This window comes from Lagopus muta, chromosome 4 (genome assembly GCF_023343835.1).
Source record: "Lagopus muta isolate bLagMut1 chromosome 4, bLagMut1 primary, whole genome shotgun sequence".
In the NCBI taxonomy this organism is placed as follows: domain Eukaryota; kingdom Metazoa; phylum Chordata; class Aves; order Galliformes; family Phasianidae; genus Lagopus; species Lagopus muta.
The window spans coordinates 17,621,602-17,647,182 of record NC_064436.1 but is presented as its reverse complement, the minus strand read 5'-3'; the positions used below and the strand labels follow the sequence as shown (position 1 = coordinate 17,647,182).

The 25,581-nt window shown below is 35.4% G+C and overlaps 1 protein-coding gene across 6 annotated transcripts in view; it reads right to left on the bottom strand.

The window, feature by feature from the left end:
- Nucleotides 1-25,581, bottom strand: part of GRID2 (glutamate ionotropic receptor delta type subunit 2) — a 693,845-nt gene that overhangs the window by 193,619 nt on the left and 474,645 nt on the right. For all 6 annotated transcript variants that reach the window (XR_007376242.1, XM_048941590.1, XM_048941591.1 and 3 more), the window contains 4 exons: nucleotides 22,826-22,879; nucleotides 15,295-15,468; nucleotides 10,091-10,252; nucleotides 2,988-3,107 (listed from right to left, as the gene is read on the bottom strand). Coding sequence is in view for 5 of the 6 variants with exons in the window: in XM_048941590.1 (XP_048797547.1) it covers nucleotides 2,988-3,107; nucleotides 10,091-10,252; nucleotides 15,295-15,468; nucleotides 22,826-22,879 (510 nt within the window). In the remaining variant the exon portion in view is untranslated. The remainder of the gene's footprint in view (nucleotides 1-2,987; nucleotides 3,108-10,090; nucleotides 10,253-15,294; nucleotides 15,469-22,825; nucleotides 22,880-25,581) is intronic.

The window sequence follows — 25,581 nt, the reverse complement described above, 5'->3', positions numbered from 1 at the left end:
AACACCTGGAAGTTGGAGGGGACCTGCAGACAGCTTCTTCTAGGAACACGATAAAAATTGGCTAGTAAGGACAAGCACATACAATATCTTGATACCTTCTAAACTGTTTGCATTTTAGAATGCCAGGATTATTAACCTGTAAGTACATTTCAGAAGTTACTGAATAAATCTGGGACCCAAACAGAGCTGACTGCAAATAAAATTTGGACACTCAAGAAATCTGAGTACTTTTTCAAATGTTGCTCACTTTAAGTAAAATCAATTGATTATTCATTAGGGGAAAAAAAACATTCTTTACACACTTGACTTGATGTAAACTTCTGGTCCCAGTAGCTTCAGTGGGCCTTCTGTCAGGATTTCACCCTTTATTATCTTCTGCAAAAGTACTTGAAAACATCTTAATTAGGTAAGATGCATTTGTTTAGAAATTTCAGTCAGCCTGCTAATTGCAGCTGCTTCCACTGGAGCTGAGAAGTTAAAATGGTTGGGTAGTTCTGTAGAGACCACTAAATACATAAAAAACTGAAGTGTACTTTTGTTAGTCTTGCTAACAAAAATGTATGTCACTCCTGTAACTATTAAATTTTGCTTCCAATACTAGTGGATCATATTCTGTAAAATATAAACTCTAAGATAAAACGCGTGACCTTTTGTCAAAGGAATAAAACCAACATCTGGCATTTTCACCTTAAAGAAATATTTTCTTCTCTATCTCTGATGTAATTGTTTCAGGATCCCCAGTTTATTAGGGTTAGGGCAGACACTGACTATAAATACCACAATTATTTTAAATTCTGTTACATTCAAAGTAAATAAATAAATGTGAGTAAATAAGTATTCAGTTTGAATGATTGTGACCTTTTTTGAAAGATGTTTTAAGAAACAATTATTACATTCTCACAACGTATACATGACTGTCTTTCTAAAAAAAATTCCTTTCTCTAAAAACTACATCTGAACTCTTTCTAAGGCTTTCTCTGGATCACTGAATGTCATTTAGAAAAAGGTATTGGAACAGATTAAATCAGTTCTGCTCTGGATTTTTTTTTGAACTTGCTACAGAACATAATAAAAAACAGAAGGCAGACACTTATAGTGCAATATTCAACAGGAAAATTTTCCAAGAATCTCTTTAAGTAATTTTTGCAAAACAAAATAAAAATATACATTTTCAATATCTTATTTTTTTAACCTTGATTTTCTTCTGAACAAGGCCTTGTAACACTGAGTTCCATGGTCTAAGGATATTCTGTGCTAAACTCCATTCTCATTGACCAATTATTTCCTCCCAGAGACAATCAATGTCTCTTTGTCCTTGAGCTAAAATAAAGGGTAAGCAAGGAAGTTCCAAAAAGCCTGTTTTGCACTCTCATTACTTTGCAATCTTCTGTGTGACCTTGCTCATTAGTTTCCTCTTTAAACACAAGCTTTGAAGCACTGAAGAAGAGTAAGAAAAACTAGGAAGTCCCTTCATATTTCTGTTTTTGCAAGTTCTTTCCTATGGATCTCTCTCCCTTCTATATTTTTGTGAAATGAGAGAACACAACTGAATGTTGCACTCAGGCATTCACCTACAAAGGCCTGAAGTCAAAAGGGAACCCAAATCAATCAATTAAATTAAATGAAGTCATATAGATTTGTGTTAGGAAAAACCACTTAGTTGCTCTAAAAAATAAATAGCTCCTAAATGCATAGCATGGAAAATAAATCAAACCCAAATATGTTGAAACAGACCCAATTTGTAGGTGAGGACTCATCCAACATTCTGATTGCCTAAAGGCTTTGTACAGCATCCTTCCAAACGTTAACAAGATCCAGCCCCATTTAGCTTCTGAAGCATCTGTTGGGATCTCTGCTCAAGGTGACATAGCTGTAGGCACACGTGTGTATTAAGTTATTGACAACAGATGATATAATGGAACAGCACGAGCGGAATAACAATTCTAAAGAAAATCAAAGGAGAAATTCTAGCAGTTTAGAGTCAATTTTAACTTCTTATTTATCTCTCTCTTCTTTCAGAGCACTTATCTTTTTACTGCAGAAGGTATGCAGACAAATGATGTACTTCATCATACAGTGACACTGACACATGGAAGCAGTATACATGTATTAAGATAACTGCTTTGAGACAATCTCTTCAGGTTTCTCACCTATAAAAAACAACATGATCCAATACACTAAATGAAAAAATTCTGGTATAAACTTTCAACAGGTTTATCTTTGAAGAATGGTTGCTCCCGAAAGAGCCTATCTATCTGTCTTCTATTCTCCTAAAAGGTATGATGTGCCTTCTGCATCATTCTCCACATCAGATAGAGGTCTGTCCATATAAATTTAAGGATATAGTTTGCAAGCAGAAGTCTGTTCCTTTTGCTGTGCACGTATGCAATTTACCCAAATAATCTAATTTGAAATATTTGATCTTTGTCTGGCAGCTAAGTACCTAACTTGACATGTTTTCTGTAAAAAGTTTGTAAGTACAGGATGATTTAGTAGAAATTCAAGCAAGGAATCACACAATTTTTGTCTACTTTGCAACAGATATTCTCTTCCTAGCTATGAATTTTATAGCTATGTATGTATAAATTTTAATCACTTGAAAACTGAGACATCTTACTGTAACCATAAGCATAAATCTGTGTGCTCTAAATATCTTCCAACGTAAGATCCACTATTTTTGAAATGGGCTGCCAGGCCTGCAAAACAACAGCCTTCACTAGCCTTCTGTGACAGCTTACCAGCAGGTTAAGATACTGCGTATTATGAACAACATTTTGATCAACATGACCAACAGCAGTGCCTCTTTGCAATAATAAAATGGATGGGTATCTATACATTTAAGAATTTTCTACCATTTCTCATTTTTCTCAACAAAATATAACATGTTATCTGCCATCAGATATTTTTTTCTGTCAGGTTGGCACAAAAGAAATATTAAAAACAACGAAGGAAAAAATAATATTTTGATTGAATATATGTAGCCTCACCTTGCGAATGCCTCTGCCAAGATCTTCTCCATAATTTGTCCCCAAAATTTCAAAGTGAACATTGGGATTCCCCCCATTTTCTGCAAATTCTAGTTCTCCAGTCAAGCCATTCACTCCACCCTATTGGGAAACAAATAAAGAAATAATACACATATGTATTTTTTCAAAACAAGAACAGAGTGACAACTCAGAAGTAGCTAGTTATGTTTTGTTTTTCTGGGCTATTTGTGTACAACTGACACAGAAGACATGTGCACATACATGCCATACATACACATATATACAATTAACAGAATTAGGATAGTTTCCTAAAGACCACATTTTCCTAAAAATTTTGAGCCCTAAATTGTTACTGCGTTACTAAAGCTCTTCACAAATTCAATAATGCTGAGATTCAATACAAGCAGTAGTCTTACTTTTATCGTATTTGCACACTAACATTTGCTCTTTCTCCTGCCAGTAGGACATGAAATTCTAATCTATAAGAAAAACAGTTTCGCAACTAATTTTAGTGGAAGCAAACCTAAAGACAAATATACAAAAAAAAAAAAAAATTGTTTTTTTCAAACTTTTATCACTCAAAACATGCTACAACAGGGTATCAGGCTGAGTTTTGAATTAAATTAGTTGCATTTTGAGATCATATTGATCTGTAGAAGGTATGAGGGATTTGTTTATCTCAGTGTAGTTATTTGTCTGTTTTCCTCCACAAGTCTTCAATACTACTAGAAATACATCAGATAAGCAACAAACAATTTTCATGCTTGCTTCTACTTTGCTTAACATTTTAGGCAGAGGGGTTAAAATACTAAGAAGGAGACAGTGAGCATTTACTATAAAGAATCAGAACTGAGAGGTGATACATACTGCAGGAATAGTCAGAATATATTCCTGGGTAATTCAACATGGCACACATTTCAGCCTTTTATAAGAACTGTGATAAAGTGAAACTCTAAAAATCAACAAAACCATGTGAAATGCCTACAGTGAAAGCCTTCGAAAATTTTCCTGTTTTTTGATAAGGAAAAAATTAGATCTTTGACCTACTTTATTCAAGAAACCTGAACAACATTTTAAGTATGCACATAAAACAATCTGCATCTTTACAAAAACCATACAAAATGCATAGCTTTTCTTCAAAACATAATATGAGTGTTTTTCAGTTCTAATCATTTCTCCGGTTAAAAGTTTTAATATGTGAAGTGGAAAAAAAATGGAAAATAAATTATTGCAGAGTAAAATACCAAATCACCTGGCAATTGCTGAGTCATGATTTTAATAGCTCTGTTCTCATATCTTTAATTTTGAGAAAATGCATGTAGGAGTACAGTATTTGCATTGCAGATTAGTGTGAAAAAATGCGTGTGGTCATCCTTTGGTAAAACATTAACATAATTATCATCGAGGTAATACCTTTAAATCTTTAAGATTAGAGACTTGAATTCTCATGGAAACGTTTTCTGCATATTTCATGAAGCCCCTTTTAAAGTTAAAAACAAAAAAAAATCTTCTATGTATACATATTTTTAACCTTTTCTATAATCTCTACTTTTTGCATGAAATGCCAGAAGGATAAAAACCACCTCTGATTAAGAGTACATCTACATACTCTTCTGCAGAATGCCTTTGTTTCATTCTGCACTAGGCGAGAGCCATAGGGGCAATTTTGATGCACATCACTATGGCTGGTATTACATACAAGACCCTTAACTAACACAGCCAACAGATGCACTACCAGATTTTGAAATGGAATCTCAATCCAAATCATTGTGTAAATTTACTTCCCTTGATTTTTAAATGAGTGCAAATGTTGGAGCAAAATACAAACTGCAAGTCTGTAAGCTATTTTTATCTGTCTGAAACCTGGCAGTAACCATAACAACAAATTATCTCATTCATCTATTTGGAAATCTTCTCATGCTTCAAAGATTTGTCATATACGAGTGTTTTTGATTAGAGTTTTCTTTCCTAGACTGTGCCCACCTGAAAGTAGAGTAATATCAGCTCAGATTACATGGGAATGTTCCTGGCTTGGGAAGTGAGGGGGAAAAAAAAAAAAAAAAAAAAAAAAAAAAAAAAAAAAAAAAAGAGTCAGAACAGAGCAGAACCACCCATATAATAAAAAACAATAATGGAATCCAATAGGGAATTTCTTAGAGGTTCTGACACCTTCACCCTACTTGGGACCTGCCTTGTCAGCCCATCAGTGAAGGTCAGACAACCCTATACCAGGTATCTGCTACACTTTGATGTTCCACAAAACCTCTTTATGTGTTTTACTGCTCATGAGTGAGGGATCAGCGCAGCATATTGCAGAGTATGAGTTTCAGGACAGTGTTCCCATTTTTCTGCATAGTCTTTCACCCTCTAAAGCCCTTAATTGACTTACTGCAAGTGTTTTATATCCCTCCTCTAATGCATAGTGGAAGGAAATCACAGAGGAAACGGCCATCTGCATGACAGCTACCGATCCAGTAACTTCCTGATAAGTTTTTCAAGTTATGTCAGCATTAATTAAGACAATGGGTAAGAGTCAAATTTTTCATTCCATTTAACTTGTAGAAACAATGCTATTTGGGAAAAGAAAAAGACAGATTTATTATCTACTCTAAAATTCCTCTAAGGTTCAGCCACAACCATGCAATTTCCTGACACGTTTAAAATTGAAGAATGAAATGTCAGTTGTTAGAACAAAAATGTTTTACTTATGTTTCTGATTACTGCTCTGGGCTTTGCAGAGCTACTATAAAGCTTGGTAATATAGTGAAAGCCTACTTGAGTCCTGTCTAGACTGGCAAGATAAACTACAGTTTATATACGCTTAGGCACTATTATACTGCAAGGAAGTCCCTGAAGAAAGTATTATTTACCCAACAGCCAGGACTTCACATGGGAATGCCAGCTTACCAGTCATTAGTTTTAAAGTATATCACTTTGCTATTCAAATTATTGTTATGCTCAGACATGGTATATTTTGCAAATAAGAAAAAGAAAAAACAAACAAAGAACAAAAACTCCTTGTGGCTGTTGGTAGCAAAAATGCTGTAAGCCTCAAATATAATTTTGTACTGTAATTTTGAAGAAATTTGTTGTTTAAAAAATTGCTGAGTCCACAATCAAAGACATTGTTTTCAGGTGCCTGCAAAGACAAGCTAAGCTACTATCTGAACAGAAGTTTGGCATCTTTTTTTTCACATCATTACTGAACATCACTGACATATTTGAGACCAGTTAACAATTCCTGTCCATGATTCATGAAATAGCACAAGTTACAGTCCATTTGCCTCAAAGGAATATTCTCTATGCTGCTGCTAGCACTAAAAATTTGTTGTTTGTCAGTAAGCTAAACAAATGTGACTGGGTAGAGATCAGACGAAGAGATATATGCATTAACTTGATGTCATTTTTCTGAGTTGATTCTCCATGTAATCCTACTTACATTTATTTTCAGGCTATTCTGGAAGATTAATTTTTCCAACAGTAGAATTATTTTCTAGTAATAATTATTACTCTCACTGTGAAATAGCTTTACTGACAAATATACAACGTGGCATGTGTTTTGGGATAGTTCCTATTAGAGAAGTGAATTTATATATAATTGCAAGAGCTGGCCAAATTCATTAGTTGGATTGTATTTTATTTCCTGATGAACCTAATTATTTATTCAGTTCCATAATGCATAGAAACAGATATTAGATCTTTTTTCATTAATTTTATTGGCCTTAAAATGGTTTTTAGACTTTATTCAATCAGTTGAATTCACACAGTAATTGAGCTTTTGGACTTTTTTTTTTTTTTGTAGAAATAGTGACCCAGGTATCCAATGTTCAACAATAAAAATCACTCAACAGGGAAAGATTCAGGGAGCCATTCTGTTATTTCAAGAAATCTCTAAAACTCTTTAAACCCCCCTTGTTCTCTGCTCTTCCATATTAGATCATTAATCATAAAGAAACTATTTTCTCTATTTACTGTCAGATTTCTGCTATTTTTAGCAAGTGGTGTTGAAGGTAAATCAGCATCCCTTTCTTTTACCTTCCTCAGTCTGTAGCTTACACAGATTTCCCATTTCTTTTCCTATTTTTCCCTCCAGAAATCAGAGGGACATGCCCCTTGGCAGCTAAAATGCTGCCAGATAATGCCGTTTCTTGATCTCTGACTCTAGAAGACAGATTTTCTTCCAGAAAAGCTTCCTCAATAATTCATTTTTCTGCTTTCTTAGAGGGAAGGAAGAGCTCAGCTGTGACCAGCAGTAGATGGCAACATCACCTCCACTTGCTGCTGAGAACAGGAGAACAGCTACTTCACTGCTAGCCCTTTTCTAGGGGAGGCAGCCTGGAATTAGTCATAAGTTCCTTAACTGTTTCCCCACATCCACCGTGCTTGACTACAATGCAACACCATCGAAATCAAAAGGGGTTGAGGGGCAGGATGGGGAAAACTGCAATTCCAGCCACTTCATACAGATTGTTCTGAAGACACAGTTAAAACTGTGCAGAGACTCTTAAGAATGTACATTTTATCTTTGCTCTGAGCCATAGCAATATCTTCTTATTCCAGCATATGCTATATTCTTGAAACAGCGGTGATTTCCAAATGAAAATTCAGAACCTTTCATTCTGAAACAGTTTAAATGACATCTGGCCATTTTTCCCCCCATTTTCTGTCAAGATTAAAATGAATGGTATGTTTATGAGAAACACTTATTTCACTTGTTTCCAGTTCCACAAGGCCAGGAGGGAAAAAAAATTTGACGAAAAAAAAAAAGATAAAAAATGGAAGGATTCTCAAGCAGAGAGATTAAATGTTTTTTATTTTACCTTTCACTACTTTTTTTTCTGTCACTTCATCACTGTCAGTGTTTTCATTTCAAAATAAACAACTGTGATTTCAAGGTTCTGCATAAGCACGTCAGCGAATTCAAAGAGAAAGTACATCACAAAACTGAAACAGGACTCCAGCACTTAGCAGCAATCTTTAGCTCTCTGGTAAAGATGCATAAACATTGGAAATTTCTGTCTGTAACTTTAGGTTTCATTTTGGTTTTGAATTTTATCACGTTGCTTCCAGAAATTCATCTCAGCACAGTGCAGTGTGTAAGAAGTACTTTGGTTTTTCATTTACACCTGTAAAATGGCTTACTATCAAAGCCATCTCATTCAAATAGCAAAGAAATCCAAAGGAAACAGGAAATAAGCCTAGTTACCTACACATGTCAAGAATTTTCATGACTTTCAGTTCATTTTCTAGCAAGCTAACCACATCTCTGGATCTCCACTTGCTTCTGCTTTTTCTGTTTCTTCATATTTTACTGACCATTTCTATTCACATTTCCTGTCAAACTGATCTTCAAGATGGTCACAGGAGGAGTTTATTTTATTCATCACATAATTTTAGGGAGGTGGGAATTTGAAGAGGATAAACTGGATGTGCTAGAAAGGGCAGCGTAGCAAAAATGGAATACACACCGTCTGTCTGAGGTGCAAAAAGATGCACTGGTGGTCAGACACAGTATGAAGGACATTTATATAGGACAAGAAAATCAGTCTCACATCCACAAATGTCACAAGAAAGCAAATAACCGTAAATGCAAAAAGTCAGCAGTCCTTTTATTGGTTTTCATTTCAAAAGCAAATTCAGAGTTGCCAGCAGGGCTATCAGAGTTTTCCTAAAACCCAAGTCAGATAGTAAAATCTAATTCTAATATGCAAGTGGGTACTTTGACTTTTGTGATTCAGGCTTCCTATTAGAATTTGAATAAGTAGGAACACGTTTATTAATGAAAAAGTGCACCATAATATTTACAAAGTGCATGCTGATAATGAAAATTCCAGAGTTAGCCTTGCTTGAAAAGTAGCTTGAAATACACGAGACTTCCAAGCATGGATTTGAAAATGCCCTGCAATACTACTTTAGATCCACTTAAAGCCAAAACCTGCCTCTCTTCTGGATTATCTTTGCAGTCTCATGACTTTCTATTAGAATGGAAACTGAGGACAGCCAACGAAGAAAGCCTTGAACTGTTATTTGGGAGCTACTATGAATTGGATTTGGGACTGGGGAAAAAAAAACAAAAACACAAAAAACAGCCAACAAAAAACAGTGTTCAAAGGAGCTTTATGTTTTGCCTGCATCATCATAATTTCTAGTGTAGTTAAAGACTTAATACAGAGCAGCAACTTCTTGAAATAACATTATATTTTAAATTATTTTTATGTCCTTTTAGGGAAAGCCATAAATAAAGAACATTTCTTTCTTTTTTTTTTTTTTTTTTAATGTCCTGTATTGTTTTGTCTTTACAATGGAGGTACTGACAGCACTTTAAATGTAAATATACATTAACAGAAAGTACATGCAGCCAAACGAAAAGGCAGTTTTATTAAAAACATCAATAACATGAGAAGGCTGAATAGAATGCCTTACAGAGAAAGGTAAACAAAGAACCCATGCATATTTTGACTAAATTATCACCATGAAGGCTGTGAAATTGCCTCTTAAAGATGTGGGTCTTTAAATATCATGATAAGAAGGTATAAGTAGGAAAAATATATTTCAAGCTGAAGAACAGTAAATGAGTTTTGGGAAGGAACATTATTTAGGTATGAAGTAATAGTCACAGAGAAGTAGTGAGAGCTTAACACTGGATAAAGCAGTCTAGTCTATTGTAAGAAAATGTTCTTTAATGACATGATGCATACTAGATGACTTCAGACTTCTTACTTTCATTTATATTATTCCACTATATTAATTTCAATAGCAGGGCAACAACAAATTCCACAGAACAACAATTGAGTCTAATTGTCAATTTTTTTTCTGCCATAAACAGTAAATCTAGTACATTTTTCAGCTTTACCTTCTACTCAGCAATACTTTTTTCAACGGGGTTTTAGTCTCTAGTAGTGTTTGGTACTTTTGGTGGAAAAAACAATATACAAGTATGACACAAAAAAGTTAAAGAGTTTTCATTCAGATATTGAGATCATATAAAAACTTTTGCTCTGATAAGACACCACTGTACTGAACAAGAATAGTACACAACTGAGAAGTAATTACCAATGCAGGTATTTAAGAAATCAGTGATGAAGAAGTACAGAAAAAGGTACCTTCTTGATGGTTTCCAACATGGATCGTCCTCCTTGCCAGGGCTTTGAGTTCTTCCTAATGCAGGTCAGGCTGGCCATGCTGTGCCACTTCCTATCCTCTAGCTTCTTATGAAAGGCATTTGCCAGCAGAAGGACAGTGTCATATATGTACAGATTAGAAATCTGTAAAAACACAAAAAATGGAGTAACAGCATATTACTTGTGTCTCCTGACAGCGGCCAGAATTTGTCATTTATTTTGCCTCACCTATAATCCCTTGGTAATTAAATGACTTATTTGATATTAAGAAGAAACCACAAGAGTAAAAACATCCCCTCTTTGGCTCTGGTAGAAACAGGGGCTGTGGGCTGTAATGCTACAATTGATTTGCAGCAACAAACTATTACGCACATGAAGTACAAGCAGTCCAATTGCTCTTACAGCTCCACAAGAAGGATTAAAAGCCCTACTTGTGAGAATCAGCATACTTCTTTCACCCAGATGCCTAGAACTTTCAGTTTTTCCATTGTTAGACATTTTGAACATCATCAAATTCTTTTTAAGGCTGTCTGTTCTTTCAAAAAGCAGCCACTGTGAAAAATTAAAAAATAAATCATTCTAGGATTTTTTTTTTCTTTTTTCTTATTTTTTTCTTCAGGCAACCATGGTGGAGGCAATTTATTGTACAAAATCTGACCCACTGAAATCTTTCCACTGTGTACTATTGCCCTCCGGTTGTGAAGTTTACAGCATTTTCTGTCAGGGCACTTGGCAATGGCTATTAATTCCTTGCAGTACCAAAAAAACTCCCAGACATCAGTGCTCCTGAACGCAAGTGCTCAGTAAGAGACAACACTCAGAAGTGAGAAGGACCCATGAGAATACTATTTGTAAATAATCTGTTGGTCATTTGAAGCCATAGGGCCTCCTGCGGTGATTGAGGGAAGCTCTCTTTCCTCAGCTGTACTGCCAATGGAGCTATAGAGCATTTCTAATCCCTGAAAACAAATTAGCCATCAGCAATTTCATAACTGAGCCACAGTTGCTGATATATATTTATTTTTTCTCCATCAGATATGCCAAAATACATTTTCTAGAATTGTGAAATAGGACGACTGCTCTGAGTGAAGGTCTCCCTGTATAGCAGTTCTGTTCAAAGCCTTTAAGGATCCTTACAACAGGAAATTCTTACACTTTGTGGAGAATACGCTTACTCTGCTTCTTGAAAATATCAAAAGATTGGGAATGTCTCACAGCTATTAGTAGTGGATTTATGCCAAGGAAACACAATAATGCTGAAGATTTGAGACACTGCTTGGCAAATCGCCTTAAAACAGGGAGAGAAAAAAAAAAAAAAAAAAAAAAAAAAAAAAGGACCTCTCTTTCTGTCCAACCCAATCCATATACCTTTTTTTTGTTGTTGTTTTAATGTTATTTATTTTCTCATCTATACGTTAACTTTGCCTGTGTCGTTTACAATCTGTTCTGTATAGCTTTCACAACAAGGTTTTAAGACAGATTCTTCCCTGGCCTAGCATCAAGGAAGGAGGTGATCAGCCTCCCCACCCTGCCAGAATTTCCTGGGTCAATTTTTTGCTTCAGTATGCCTTACTGAAGGAGATCTAATGATCTGTTATTTTTCCTCCCAACAAACTCCCAAGATTCCCTATTGCCTTTTCAACTCTATGCCGTTAGATTCAGAAATGCACAGATCTTGTGATCTTTATACATACATATACAACTTTTTCTTTAAATGACAGTAATACTTCACTCTATTTGGCTCTTCACTCTTATTCGAACTCCTTCCATAATATCAATGGTTCTGACAATTTCCATTTCAGTATTCACACAGGAATTAATATGCTTCCCTGCAGATGATAGGCTAGGCATCACTGTGCATGACAAGATTAGAAGCATGGACTGAGGATCTGGGTTTAGATTGAGTATTTTTAAAATAACTTGGATGATTTATCTATTTATTCCCTAAAACTATAAAATATTCAAAGCCTTTCAGTTAAATCCATATTTCCCCAAAGAAAACATCACTAAGGGGACTTTTGTTTTAGAGGGAGAAAAAGGAATTACTGCTATGCTATGAGACATATTTATTTTAAATATGCCTTCACCAAAGGAAAAAAAAAAAAACATCTCTAGAGAGAACAGGCAATAAGCTTGCTAACATGACTAAACTGGTAAATGAAGGGCTACAGATGCCAAGTCATCATTTCCCAAGAAAATGACATTGCTTTCAAGGTAGTTTTCAGAACCTAGTATCATGGGAATGGAAGACTGTTTTCACAGTTCATGAGGAAGGATGCACTTACTAATCCAAGAGAAAGATAGTTAGTCCTTCATCAAGTATTAATAGGGCTCAAGGGTACAGAGTTCAGCAATTATTAAGCATTGTTATTCTTTTAATAATAGTACAGCTTAACATTTACAGCAATCAATCACTGATAATATAATGATAAAGACACTACAATTAATTTCTGGATCTCAAAATCACTCTTCCATTCCACTGCCAGACTATACTTCATTAGTAACTGTATTGACACACACACAGTGGGGCTGCAATTTAAAGTCACTTTACATTTTTATTCAATTCCATGTATATTTACCAGGACAATTAATTCATTGTTTGATATCCATTACTGATACTTAATCTGTTCCGAGTCTCTCAGACTAATATCTGGACACTTGCATTACCATGCCATATGCAATTGGTTAACCTCCCATTGAAGTAATTCAGAAACCAGATATGAATTTTTGTTCCAAACTACAGGAAAAAAACCCACATTTCTTTAGCAATCAGACTAAGTGATTTATCTGGATTAACTACACTTATTTTACTTATCTTTTGACTGTTGCACAGGGCTTTTAGACAAAACTATGATAGTGAACTTTGCAAACTTCCTGTGCTTTCTGAGGCTTACAAAGCAACACAAATTTATAGAAACTGCCATTATGAGTAGGACAATCACAGAGACACAATGAGAGACCTTTACCATGGTCTTTTTCAGTGTTTTAATTAAGGTGCTGAACTAAATTAATTATTCACACAGCGTTTAGGGGGAGCATTTTGGGGGAGCGGGGGGGAGAGAAGGGGAAAGAAAAAAATCTCCCTTCATGATTTCCAGAGAATATTTCTGATTAGTCACAGTTCAGTGGCATAAGAAAAACATTAGAATTTCAATTTATAAACTGTTCCAACTTCCCACTGGAATAGAAATTAATTTATAATATTGCTGGGGAGAACAAAGAAACACCTAACAAACCCAAAAGCTATTTGATTCTGTGCATCATAAGAAGACACAGGGGATACTTCCTTTCACTGTTTATCATTGTTTCACTTGGCTACTAATGAAGGACAGCCATCTTGGGGAAAGCAAGAACATAGAAACTGAACTGTGCAAACGTTTAAGTCAAACTTCCATAATTCCTTTGAACAGAAATGTAATGAAGGCCTCAAAGGAAGATTACAGCTATCAAAGAGCTATGGCCTATTCTTGATCAAGAAGAATAGCTTAAGGTGTAATACAATCCCACCTAACACATTAAAGAGAATTTACCAATGTGAAGAAAACAAATTTTTGATTTCTAGAACTTTTCTAGAATAAGTTCACTGTTGTGAGGAAATAAAAGTTAAGCTGAAGTGAGCAACAAACAAAACATGAAGTTTCTTATTATTACAGAATGGCCTGGGTTGAAAAGGACTGCTAAGACCATCCAGTTTCAACCCCCCTGCTATATGCAGGGTCACCAAGCACTAGACCAGACTGCCAGACTGGATGTGGCTCTAGGCCTTGAATGCCTCCAGGGATGGGGCATCCACAACTTCCTTGAGCAACCTGTTCCAGTGTGAAACCACCCTCTGAGTGAAAAACTTCTTCCTAATATCTAACCTAACCTCTTCTGTCTCAGTTTAAAGCCATTCCCCCTTGACCTATCACTATCCACCCATGTAAACTGTCATTCCCCCACCTGTTTATATGCTCCCTTCAAGTACTGGAAGGATTATTAACAGAATTCCTGTTTTCTGCATTGCTCTAATAAGTAACTTAGTTCATGAAAACTGCTTCTTGTGATCACTAGTGGCTGTATGTAATTATCTCCTCACTTTCTATGTATGTTCCATGGACTTCCAAACATTTTCCCTAGGACCACGCAGCCACAACAGAATGACACAGACTTTAAAGACTTTATACAGCTCTTAAATAGCTTCTGCTGATATTCTGTGCATCAATTGAACTTGCACAGGCCAGTTTATTTTAAAACTACTAATAAGATCACTGTACAGTATACTATGGCCTTTTCATATCATCAATAGGTGTTTATTGGCTATTTTGTGAGCAATTAATGAGACAATGGCTTTCATTGCTAACCTGAAACATGGCAAGACTGGTCACACTTTCTTCCCCCTTAACATGCTAAAGTGAATTTAGGCAAGTTAAAACTTGCCTTTAAAATTTCCTATTTCTTTTCCATTCTTTCACTCCTTCCTTTGGCACCACAACTTTTCTCACTGCTGCTAAGTCAGGTATGCTCCTCCTGCACCAGTGCCAATATAGTCATCTTTCCATAAGTTCACACAGGACTTGACAAAATAAATAAATAAACAGATATTTTAAGCCAGTTTCACATTTCTTATTTGCCATAGCTTTGTAATGACAAAGTGTAATCGGACATATGAAAGAGAGAGAGGGAGAGAGGACTTGCTCACGATTGTGATCTTGCTGATAAGAAGGCTCTTATAATTTACAGAACTATAACTTATAATTACAACCACAGAATCACTGATAGGATTTATAATTGACAGCTACAAAATAAAGGCCTTTTAGGAACACAGACACATACTGAGGTACCTCCACAAAAATACTTAAAACAAATGATATGGAGTGTCCCCAGTAAAGGCTTTTCCATTGGCAAGAAGTTTGAGTTTGAGAGCAGGGTAGCAAAATTACTATGCTGCCTGGAGATCAGGTGACTTTCTTTAATTTTTTATTTTTATTTTATTTATTTATTTTTTTTACTTGGGTAGTGCATGAGTTTTTGTCCATCTGAACTGTTGCTCATTCCCACCCAACTACTTTCCTCAGTCACCATTAAACTGCATGACAGAAAAGAAATGAAAAATAAACATTAAATTAACTAAGCCTTTGGGGAAAAACCTTGAAGTTATCTACAAAGACAGCTCCCAGGTGGGTATAAAGCAGTATGTAAACTACCTCCATGCTTTGGGAGAAAGGATCCTTTGGATCACACAGTGATGAAGATATTCTGTGGTTGCCACGGAAACAGCGCTGACTTATGTTTTGAGGGACAGGAAACGTCTGTCGAATAATTGTTAACCTTCCAATTGACCTTCTCACCAGTTCTTGCACGTCCAAATCACTGATTTCCTGGAAGACAAGGCAAGGAAAACAATATGCATAAAAGTTAAAATACAGACATTTTACTAGCTCATCATAAATGAAAAATAAACTGAGAGCATCAAGAGATGTGTGACTGTTACAAGGCTAGTGCCGAGCTCAGCCATAGCCTCATGAAGAACATACAAAAGAAGAACATAGTTAGCTCATTAAGAGAACTGACTACCACTCTTTCAACAACTGCAAAAATTGTTGTACCACACCTCACAGAATCTCTGTAGATGTAATTGGGCTTAGTTGTTTCATTTTGGGTTTCCTCTTCCTATCCTTTTGCCTCTGATCTTTTACTTAAAAGTGTTTCACAGCATTCTTAGTAGATAATGTATAAATCAGTAGGAAGTCATAGCATGATGTATTTTTAAGAGTAGGATTAGTTAGGCTCTGTGAAGGTACTGACAATTATTCAGTTCTTAAGTGTATATTTCCTAGAAAAAGAATGCCAAGAATGTGCAAGTTTTTGAACTCATTTGCCCACATTCATATGAGAAACATTAAGGTTGAAAGATTAACTTTAAGGCGGGTTAAGGAAATCAGAAGAACAATCCTGTACACAGTATGAGCTCCTGCAGCTTGATAACATAGTATTTTACACCACTGAAAAATGTGGCCCTGAGGTAATGCAGGGACAGGCAGGGCTCAGGGACAACCACAACTGGCTCCAGCCCACACATAAAATCCTAGTATTTAGATAAACTCAGGCTGTTTCTAAGGACTGAAATAACTTAGCTGGCAATTTTCAAGGCAATCCTATGTCTATTTTTTTTCTGCAAAGCAGGAGTAATAATCTATAAAACTGCTCAGCCTTCGAAGTAAAACTATTTCTCATCATACTGAATTGTTTGTCCATAATCTACCTTAATATCAGAGGCTGATGCCCCAAAACGTTCCAGATATTTAAACTTGGGAGATTCAACCCAATAAGTGGAAGTTCTAGAGTTGCTCCCATTAACAGCCTTCATTTAAAATACCTTTGCATACAGCCACAGCGTATTGAATGTTGGATTCTCAATTTCGTATTCTTAGCTTTTAACTTTTGAAAGAATTTAAGTTTTCTGCTCTGTTATGCCTATAACTAAATGCTATAGTCATTCCTGCCTCTAAAGTTCTAATGCATGCTCATTTCTTAGAAGAAACCAGGAGACAGATTCTAAAGTGAATTTTCTTTATTGAGAAAAGATGGCCAAGGTTTTTAAAAACACATCTCTTCAAAAGTTAAGACAACTACTCTGGCACTTATTTATTGATGTATTTTCTGGGGCTTCAGTTAATGTTCTTTAAATGAATTAGTTTGAAACAACAGGTTTGGGCATACTGGGATTAACTTGTTTTCTTTAAAGCTTGGAAGAAAAACAAACGAGATGTAAATTTTAACTTCAGCTCTCTTGACTACAATATGAATATTTTATTCATTTTCACAGATTGTCATAGTTTTTGAATTCATCTGTTATTAATGTTCCTTATGAAATATAGATTTTCCTGCAAACAAAAATAACACATGGTATCAGCTGTGTCCACTGTAATATCTTCCATTTCTGGTCGATTAATCCTTAATGTACCATAGATAATGATTTCTCTCAGCTTAAGATGCTGTCCTTTCACTTAGTTTGTATCATTTTGCTGGCTGTGAGGTTAAAAAAAATGCTGTTTTAGCAAAGAGCATGCAATTTTTTAAAATATTTTCCAATAATCATATACAAGAATTCAAGAATCTTATCTAGATTTTAAACTATGTCCTTTCTGGAAGCTTTTACAAATTTAGTCTGGTTTCATTACACATCTGTAATAGCAAGACTCTTAGAACAGTTTTAACAACGTTAAAAAAAAAAGATTTCTGAATAGCAATTCTACAGTGCTAAATAATACTTCAGAAAAGATTTTGACTTTCATCTGGTTAAACATTCATCTTTTCTCTCTTAAAAGAGTAATTTTTTTTAATATGTAATCAGCGTTTTCGTGCATTTTAATTAGAAAGTTCTCACTTTAAGCTTTAGGTTATTATATTTTTATACAACACCTGGGAACTAATAGCAGAATCCACACAGCAAAGAAATTTTCTTGTGGTACCAAGGAAATATAGTCATCAATAGAATAACAACTATCATTTTAAATGCTGTGAGTTCTACTGATTATATCACAAATTCAGATTTTAGGTTAACTGGAAAGCAATCCTATACAAACCCAGACTCAACTTCTGCCATTTGCTATGTATTTCTTTGCAATTTCTTAAAATTTGGCACTAGCTGAGCGATGAGCCTTTTATATAATGACTCTTCAATATCATCTCTCATTTGTGAATTTTGGATCTGACTTAAGAAAACTATATAAAGTAACTATTGTATGAGAGGAAACAATTTCCATTTGCACTTCAAAGTAGGATACAGTATAATGATAGAAGGATGGCAGATGATCTGTTATACAAGCACAAAATGTCAAAAAAAAATTACAAAGTTGGCCAAGTTGAACTGAGTTGACACCTGTATAAATTTAGGCTTGGTTCTGTGGGCTTTTCTAGAAAAATCCAAAGCCCAAGATAAAGTTTCGAACCTTTCTTTGAATGTCTGAACTCAGAATAAGGAGAGACTGCCCTTTTCCAAACTGAACATGAATAGAAATTAGATGACCATTTCATCCTACTACACAAGTTAGTAAAGAAAAGTCTGCAATTTAGAATGCGTAGGTCTGCACAGATGGAAAAAATTGAAGTGAGAGGATTATCTCAATGTATCAGGAAAATATTCCAGTGAGAAGCAAGACCATATATTGGTCACCTGGAGACCAAGCTGAACTAGTATGTGTGCTATACCCTTTCTGTATTCCTCAACGCTTACCAAATTGGTGGAAAGGTATAACTAGATGAAACTCCAAGACAAGTTAAGGGAGATCCAGACCTACATAAGCACTTGCCCTATTACTTGCCCCTAGGTTTCTTAAATTCTGGACAGGATGGAGAAAAAGCAGGCAGATAAGATGGAGGAAAAAGGTAAAGGAAAGTATCATATTTGGTTTTAGCTTTCACAGAGAAATAAGAAAACAAAGAGTATGTGGAGAAAGCAGGGCCAACCAGTCCCACGTGGAGAGTATCTCTATGCATTGGCTCTAACCTGCCTGAACAAAAGACATGGTAGTGCAGCCGTCCTCATGACAAGGCAGTTTTTCAAAAGGTGTGGCATTTATTGCTTGACCTGCTGTCATGATTGAAAAATGTAAAGGTTGAAACAAACCTCTAACACTACTGTTAGTCAATTACACACATTCAAATGTAAAATTATGTGAGCTCTTGAAATTTAACTATTATTTAGGGATCTGATTTGGTTGAATATTTTAAGCTGCTCAAGCTTAAAATGCTTTATACTTCTCTTTATGGGCCAAAACACAATAGGACAAGATGAATGCATCAGTCAAGGAGAAGCCCATTCCAAGGGAAAAAAAATATTCATCTGAAAGCAGGTTTTGAACACAACTCTAAGGATTTTTCCAGATCTCTCCTGTGTCGTTACAGGTAACCTATCACTATATCTTTTCCCATAAACTCTCCCATACTTCTTCCTGAAGGAGTTCTTTCATACTCTGATGCTTCTGGTAATTCCAAATCTTAATTTTTCTCTTACTTGATTCACAGAACTTTTGAACTAATTGACTTGTGTGACAAACTTGTCCTCTCTAGCCTTTTAGAAGGATACATTTATTCACGCTTGATATATAAACAGAGAGCACATATCCTTTCAGTCTTTGTTTTCATAGGCTACCTGGCCGACTCTTCTTACAAAAATGAGCTTTTCTGTGCATTTGTTCCAGTTTTACTTTAACTCTTGTTAGTCACAGTTGTGCATATTGTCGTAGATAGAAACCTATCAATACTTTTTAGTGGCTTTAGTATTTCTACCTTCTTTATGGTTACTGTAAACATTGTAAAATGTTTCAGACTCTCCTAGAGTAAAAAATAATAGTGGAGAACTGGTGGCAGCCTTGAGCATAGTAAGATGCCCCTGAATGCTTTAACAAAGCAAAATGCTTGAGACAGAAATTGATTTTAATTTAAAAAAGAAACATTAATTAAAAAAGAGCATAAAGAAATCATTCTGCAAGTGTCCCTTCTTCAGGCCCACTAAATAAAATTTATTTTACTATGCAGTAGTGATTTAGTAGTTGTAAGGAAATATTTTACTACCCTGGGATTTTTAAGGTTACACTTACTACTGTGCAGAAGAAAACAAAAAAACAAAAAAACAAAACAAAAAAAAAAAGCAGAGAGAAAAACAGAAAGGGAGAGCGCAAAATCAATTTTCATATCTTTCTTAAAGGCATATTTGATCATGACTACATTCAAATCTATGACTCTCACAAATTTTAAGTACAGAATTGTACCATCTGCTTTCAAGCCCTGAAGAAAGAGAAATTCTTATTTGGAGAGTGGTTCTTCAACAGAATCCAATGATCAGGCAGAAGAGATTTGTGTTATTTGTAAAGGACTAATAAGATGTATTATGCTTTTGCAAATTATTTCATTTTATAGGAACAACATTCCTCCTCCCACACATGCATTTCCATTTTGATACAGTTTCCAAGCAATTTTTCTGTATTACCTAAAATAGCATCTAACGTGACAATAAAAATTAAGGAATTCTTTCAAGACATTATTATATTTAAAGCAAGCAACTAAAATAACAGATGTTGCCTCAAAAACCCAGGCAGATTCACGATCACAGAACTGAGGGTGGTATTTCCTACCATATTATTACGCTCAGTAAGCACACCGTAATCGCTTAGTGCAGTCATGGAAAGAAATACAGCTTATTGTGGTACCTTACTGCAAGGAAATATTTGTCACCTATGGATTTTGACAAACAATGGATTTTCACTGTATTTTAAGGTATCGTAAATTTTCTTATCGGGTGCAAGAGAAGCACTGTTGTAGTTAATAACTGTAAGTGATCTATCTAATAGAGGCACACAACCATGGATGTGTGAAAGTTCACTATTGAAGATTCGTGTTGCAGAAAACCAGGCAGAGCTCTCAGATCACTTCACAGTCACATGGAAGTACTACAGTCATCAATAGTTAAAGGACAATCATATCAAATGGATTAGATGTGGATGTCAAGCCAGCAATTTTATGTACTAAAGTCCTGGATATTACTCCACTTCTGCTGAAGTAGTGGTGTTGTGATCTTAATACTGAACTTGCAAAATGTTGCAATAAATAAGTAATATTATGTCACATTCATCATTCAGGAAATATTTCTATTTCTATTTAATTTGAACATAGCGTTACAAACTAAAAGAAGAATAGGGCAAAACATTTTTTCGTTTCATTTTGTATCATTATCTACAAACTTTATTACTAATCTGATCTTTACATCCACAAAATATTGAACATTTTGAAATCATTGAAATCATACAGATCCACACGGATCACTGAGTTCAATTCCTAGAATCAACAAACAGAGCTTGACAGTAAATTGCTTCAGTGGGGATATGAATTTAGGTCCAGAAAAAGATTAAGCTGAGATAGCTGAAGAGTTAACTTTGCATGGTGTTAAATGTGTTCTTGTCCTCCACAGATGACAGCAGGGATGACTGAATGGAATACAAAAAAGATTTTAATGACTATGTTTTTATAGCACGGCTAGTTGGAATGAACTTAATTTCAGCTTCCACCATTTTGCATACAAGAGTATAAAGCATCGAAAGGGTGGTGCATGTTTCTGCATACATCACTCAGCACTACTAGCTGTGGAAAGGAATAGTTTTGGAGCAGAGAACACAGTTTAAAGTGGTAAATACTTCTATTGCTGTGCTGTTTAATCCACTTCTATGTACAGTCAACAATGCTCAGAAAGCAAAATTTCTTCCATAAAGACACTAATTTTTGAATACAGAACATAAAGAAAGTATGTGTAATAGGAATGGTTCTTGGTTTTCTTTTCGGTTTTTAGAGTGGAGGAGTGGACATATAAAAAAAGAAAGTACCTACTCCCAGTCTGTCTGGGAACTTTATTTATACTGATGCATACACCTGTCTTCTACTGATAGAGACTTTGTTCATATCTTTTTAAAAAATAGTAACTCTTAACTCAGAAGAGTACACATCAACTCCACTTCAATATTCCACTGATGACAAATAATTTCTAGTTTAATCTGGCAGAAAAGGAAATGTCTGTGTGCAGTTCATGTGACCTTCTGTAGCTTAGAGTTGGGTTCTGAGCCAGAGAGACCCACCCCATTCAGTGCTGAAGAACAAGGAAAATTACTGGTCAGGGGAAATGCAGGGCCCAAAGCAATAATTTCTGCTGAACCTCGGTTGTCTTCACAGCACTTAATGAGGCATAATTCTCTCCACAGAATGTTGACTAAAAGTTCGCTCTTTTAAAGGAGAAAGACAAAGTATGCTCTCACTGCAAAAAGCTGAAACTTATTATTGCCTTGAAAAAAAAGCTTTGAAAGCTTTTAGACTACTAGTGAAAAACTAGTAGCAAAGTATGAAAACAGAAGAGCACAGTAAATCCAGAGTAGATCTAGAATTCATATGCAATTTCTCCAAGCTATCTTTAGTTTTAAGAATATGCAGGAGATGTACAATTTACACACTGGGTAGCATTGTCTCCTCAGGGAATTCAGCCATTCTGGACTTAAATTGCTTTTCAGAAAACAAAAGACAAAGTGAATGCCTTCAAATCTAGCACAACTGCACTTTCCAAAGTTTTCATATGCAAAGCTACTTCACACTGACTTGCCATATTTTAGCTGACAAGCGTTCATAGCAGAACCTATTTCACAGTTTAAAATTAGGAGCTCCTTTTTTCTTTTATTTTCCTTCAGGAACTTTGATATATGATCTGGTTCAGGAGTCCACCAAAAAGTCTTCTAATGATACCTATGGTTTTGGGTACCAATCATTACTGAATTCCAGATGAATATTTACAGGAAAGGGAAAGATCGGATTACTAATTTCTTTTTTTAAATAAGAAAAGTAAATGAAATATGAATGAAACAAAAGCACTTCAGTACAAAGATCCATTATGAATGAGAAATGATCTTAAGGAAATCCTCTAAAATTGTCAGTTCAAGTACTCGGTAGGAAAATTTTTTTGTTCAGTTTATTTTTCATTTATTCATTTAAGCATTTCTGTTTAAAATAGGCAAGAACGAAACGGCAAAACCAAAAGACTTGGCATTCTCTTTCTGTTAAATGTTCACCCTCTCAGCAGGGCCTGAACTTTGTTGTAGCTACTGCTTCCTGCTGGCAAAGGCAAGACCAGTGTGAATATTTGTCTGTAAGCCTGAAAACAGGATTCATACTTCACAACAATGTTCACTTGACAGTTACCTCATTTATAATGATCCAGTGACAGTCGAAAGCAACCAAATTAGTCTCCACGACCTGAAATAGAGAACAAACGAGCTATCAGTCAGCTTGCTTATGAAAACCAGAAAACAACAACAAAAAAACTTAAATAGATTCTCTCTGCAAATGACAAAAATGGAAGCACATGCTCTTCAAGACCTTTGTTATTCAATTGAAGAGGGGGAACCTTTAGCAAAATTTTGTGGAAGCATTTGTGTTATTGTTTGACTTGCTGATTAAAGTTGAAAAATACGCTTCACTGCTGGCATCACTGAATAGAATATGTTTCAGTTGACTGAGGAGAAAATGAAATTGTTTTTGCCTTAATATTGTGCAGAGAGAGAGCAACAGAGAGGAAGGCCAAAAATGAATATCAAGTAACTCATATCAAATTTCTGCACTCCTGCCTTTCTAGTGTATGCCTATGACATGGAAACCTCTGAATTAAAAATTAAAAAATAAAAACAAGCAAAAAGAGCCAACAACCTTGAGATGCATGGAGACGCAAAGCGGGGAGAGAGTTTCTCTTGAAAAAGAGAGCTGTTACTGGGATGATAGACAGTGGCCTGTCCCTAGCTATCTGCAGAGAATGCCTCTAATCCTTCTCCCACCATCACCTTCATTTCCTTGCTAAAAATTATTCTAGGAGATACCTTTGTACTGGATTGAAATTTTATTACCTAATTCTTCTTTCTCTCAACATTATCCCTCTTGAGTTCCCTTGAGATCCCTTCCTGAGTTCACTGCTCTTGTGGAAAGCCATGTTTGATTCACAGTAAAGAAGAAAAGTACCAGGAAATCTATAGAAAAGGCTTACTTTTTTTTTTTTTTTTTTTTTTAAACAAATAAAACTGATTTGACATTTACACTGAAATTATTTTCAATAAGTCAATCCAATTTTGTTTTTATAATCAATGTATACAACTTGATTCACCATTTAAAACCGGTGAATATCTAAAACAGCGTTTAATCTCAGAAAAAAACTAAAATAAAATACAAAGACAAAAATTGAAACAGGCCTTGAAACTTGCAATGTTAGAAAATTCATGTAAATAGGTTGCTCTGAAAGTAATGCTTCCTCTTTATTTCCATGGAAACTACAACTTATACAAAAAGCATACTATTTGGTAGGGCAAATTCTTAGCTACAAAACACTATCAACATAGTCACCTCTGTTAGCTATGCATTTTTACCAGTAATGAACACAAGAGCTTGCATGGCATACTGTTAAAAGGCTGCAGCAGCAGAAGTGACCTGCTGTTGCTGTCACCACTTCAGAAACACATCCACCACCTCACTGTGCTCACATTCCTTTGATCATCATAAATGTTCAGTAACCATCAGTGTATGTCAGTAGGTACTATTTTTTCTACATGGAGTAATTCAAAGACACACCTTTGCTTCATACACACTTCCACGTCAGACACCATTTTGCCAGACAGCTCCTCTGCTGCCGTCTGTCACACAGCAAAAAAAAGGAATGGAATTATTGCAGGAAGGTTCAACCTCTACTGCCATACCACCAACATCTATCTCTGACATGGCAGGCCAACATATTAAAACAGGAGGCATTACTTTTGGAGGAGTTCTTGTGAGTGACTGGTGCTGGTCTGTTGCTACTTAGATTAATGCATAGCAAGCATGTTTGCCTTTTAACAATGACAAACAGAAAAATAGTTGCCAAGGATGGCTGCAATTTATTTAAAGACTCCATATTGATAACCTTCATTATTAATTCAGAGGCCATTAGAATCAGGGTCACTGCTTATTTAGTACAATGACAGGCAAGATTAGAAATTCTGATCTAGAGAGACCAGGGAAAAAAACCAAGAGCAGCAGTATATGAGCTGAGATCCTATTTGAAACTCTCATGGTGCCAGAAACTGGGAGAAAGGAAGGCCATCACTGTTAGTGTGCTCATGGAAAATTATTTATCTTAGGAGCAAGGTCCTTGCTTTATTCAGCATTTTGGTTTGTTACTCTTTCTATGTGATAACAACAGCGCATTTTGCCATGTTCCTTTGATGCTTTCTTACATTGTCCACAGAAAATTACCCTGACTACACTTCTCCAGATAAGGCCTCCCAAGGTTCCCACTGGCTCTGAGACAGCCTACCAGGAGAATACCCTCAGATTCAAGGCTTGTGGTGAGGTTAGGGAAACAAAAATGATTGTGCTGCGTGAGGGACTCCTCAGCTCTTGTTCTGCCTCAAAATGCTACTCAATTGAATCTTGAGTTTCAGGTAATTTCTTTAAAAGGATTTGGTTTTGTGTGACTACTTTGTCTAGGCTATCATATTTAAATTAGAAAAAGCCTTTTCAACAAAGTGTGGTTCTAAGAATCAGCACTGTTATTCAGTGCAGCTCAGAGACAACTTGAGCAGGATTCTGGAAGAAGCTTATTGGTCTCACTAGTTACTCAAATAGCTCAGGCTACCTGTGATAGATTTACTTGTAATTTGCAAATCTTAAGTTGAAAAATACTCATTTTTCCATTGCAACTAAAATTTCTCAGCTGAAAAATCATGTTTTATCCATTAAAGTTTTATGCATTCATGAATCTACTTAATATTAAAGCCATTTTCAAAAAGCTTATGTCAGCCTGAGATAAACTTGAAACGTACTCAGAGACATTCAAACTAATATATTCTAAGTTTAGATGGGCTATGAATAGCCCACAATTTTAGAATTCACTTTTCCTTTCATCCTATTGTAAGCTGCTTTTTTGGTATTTTCCT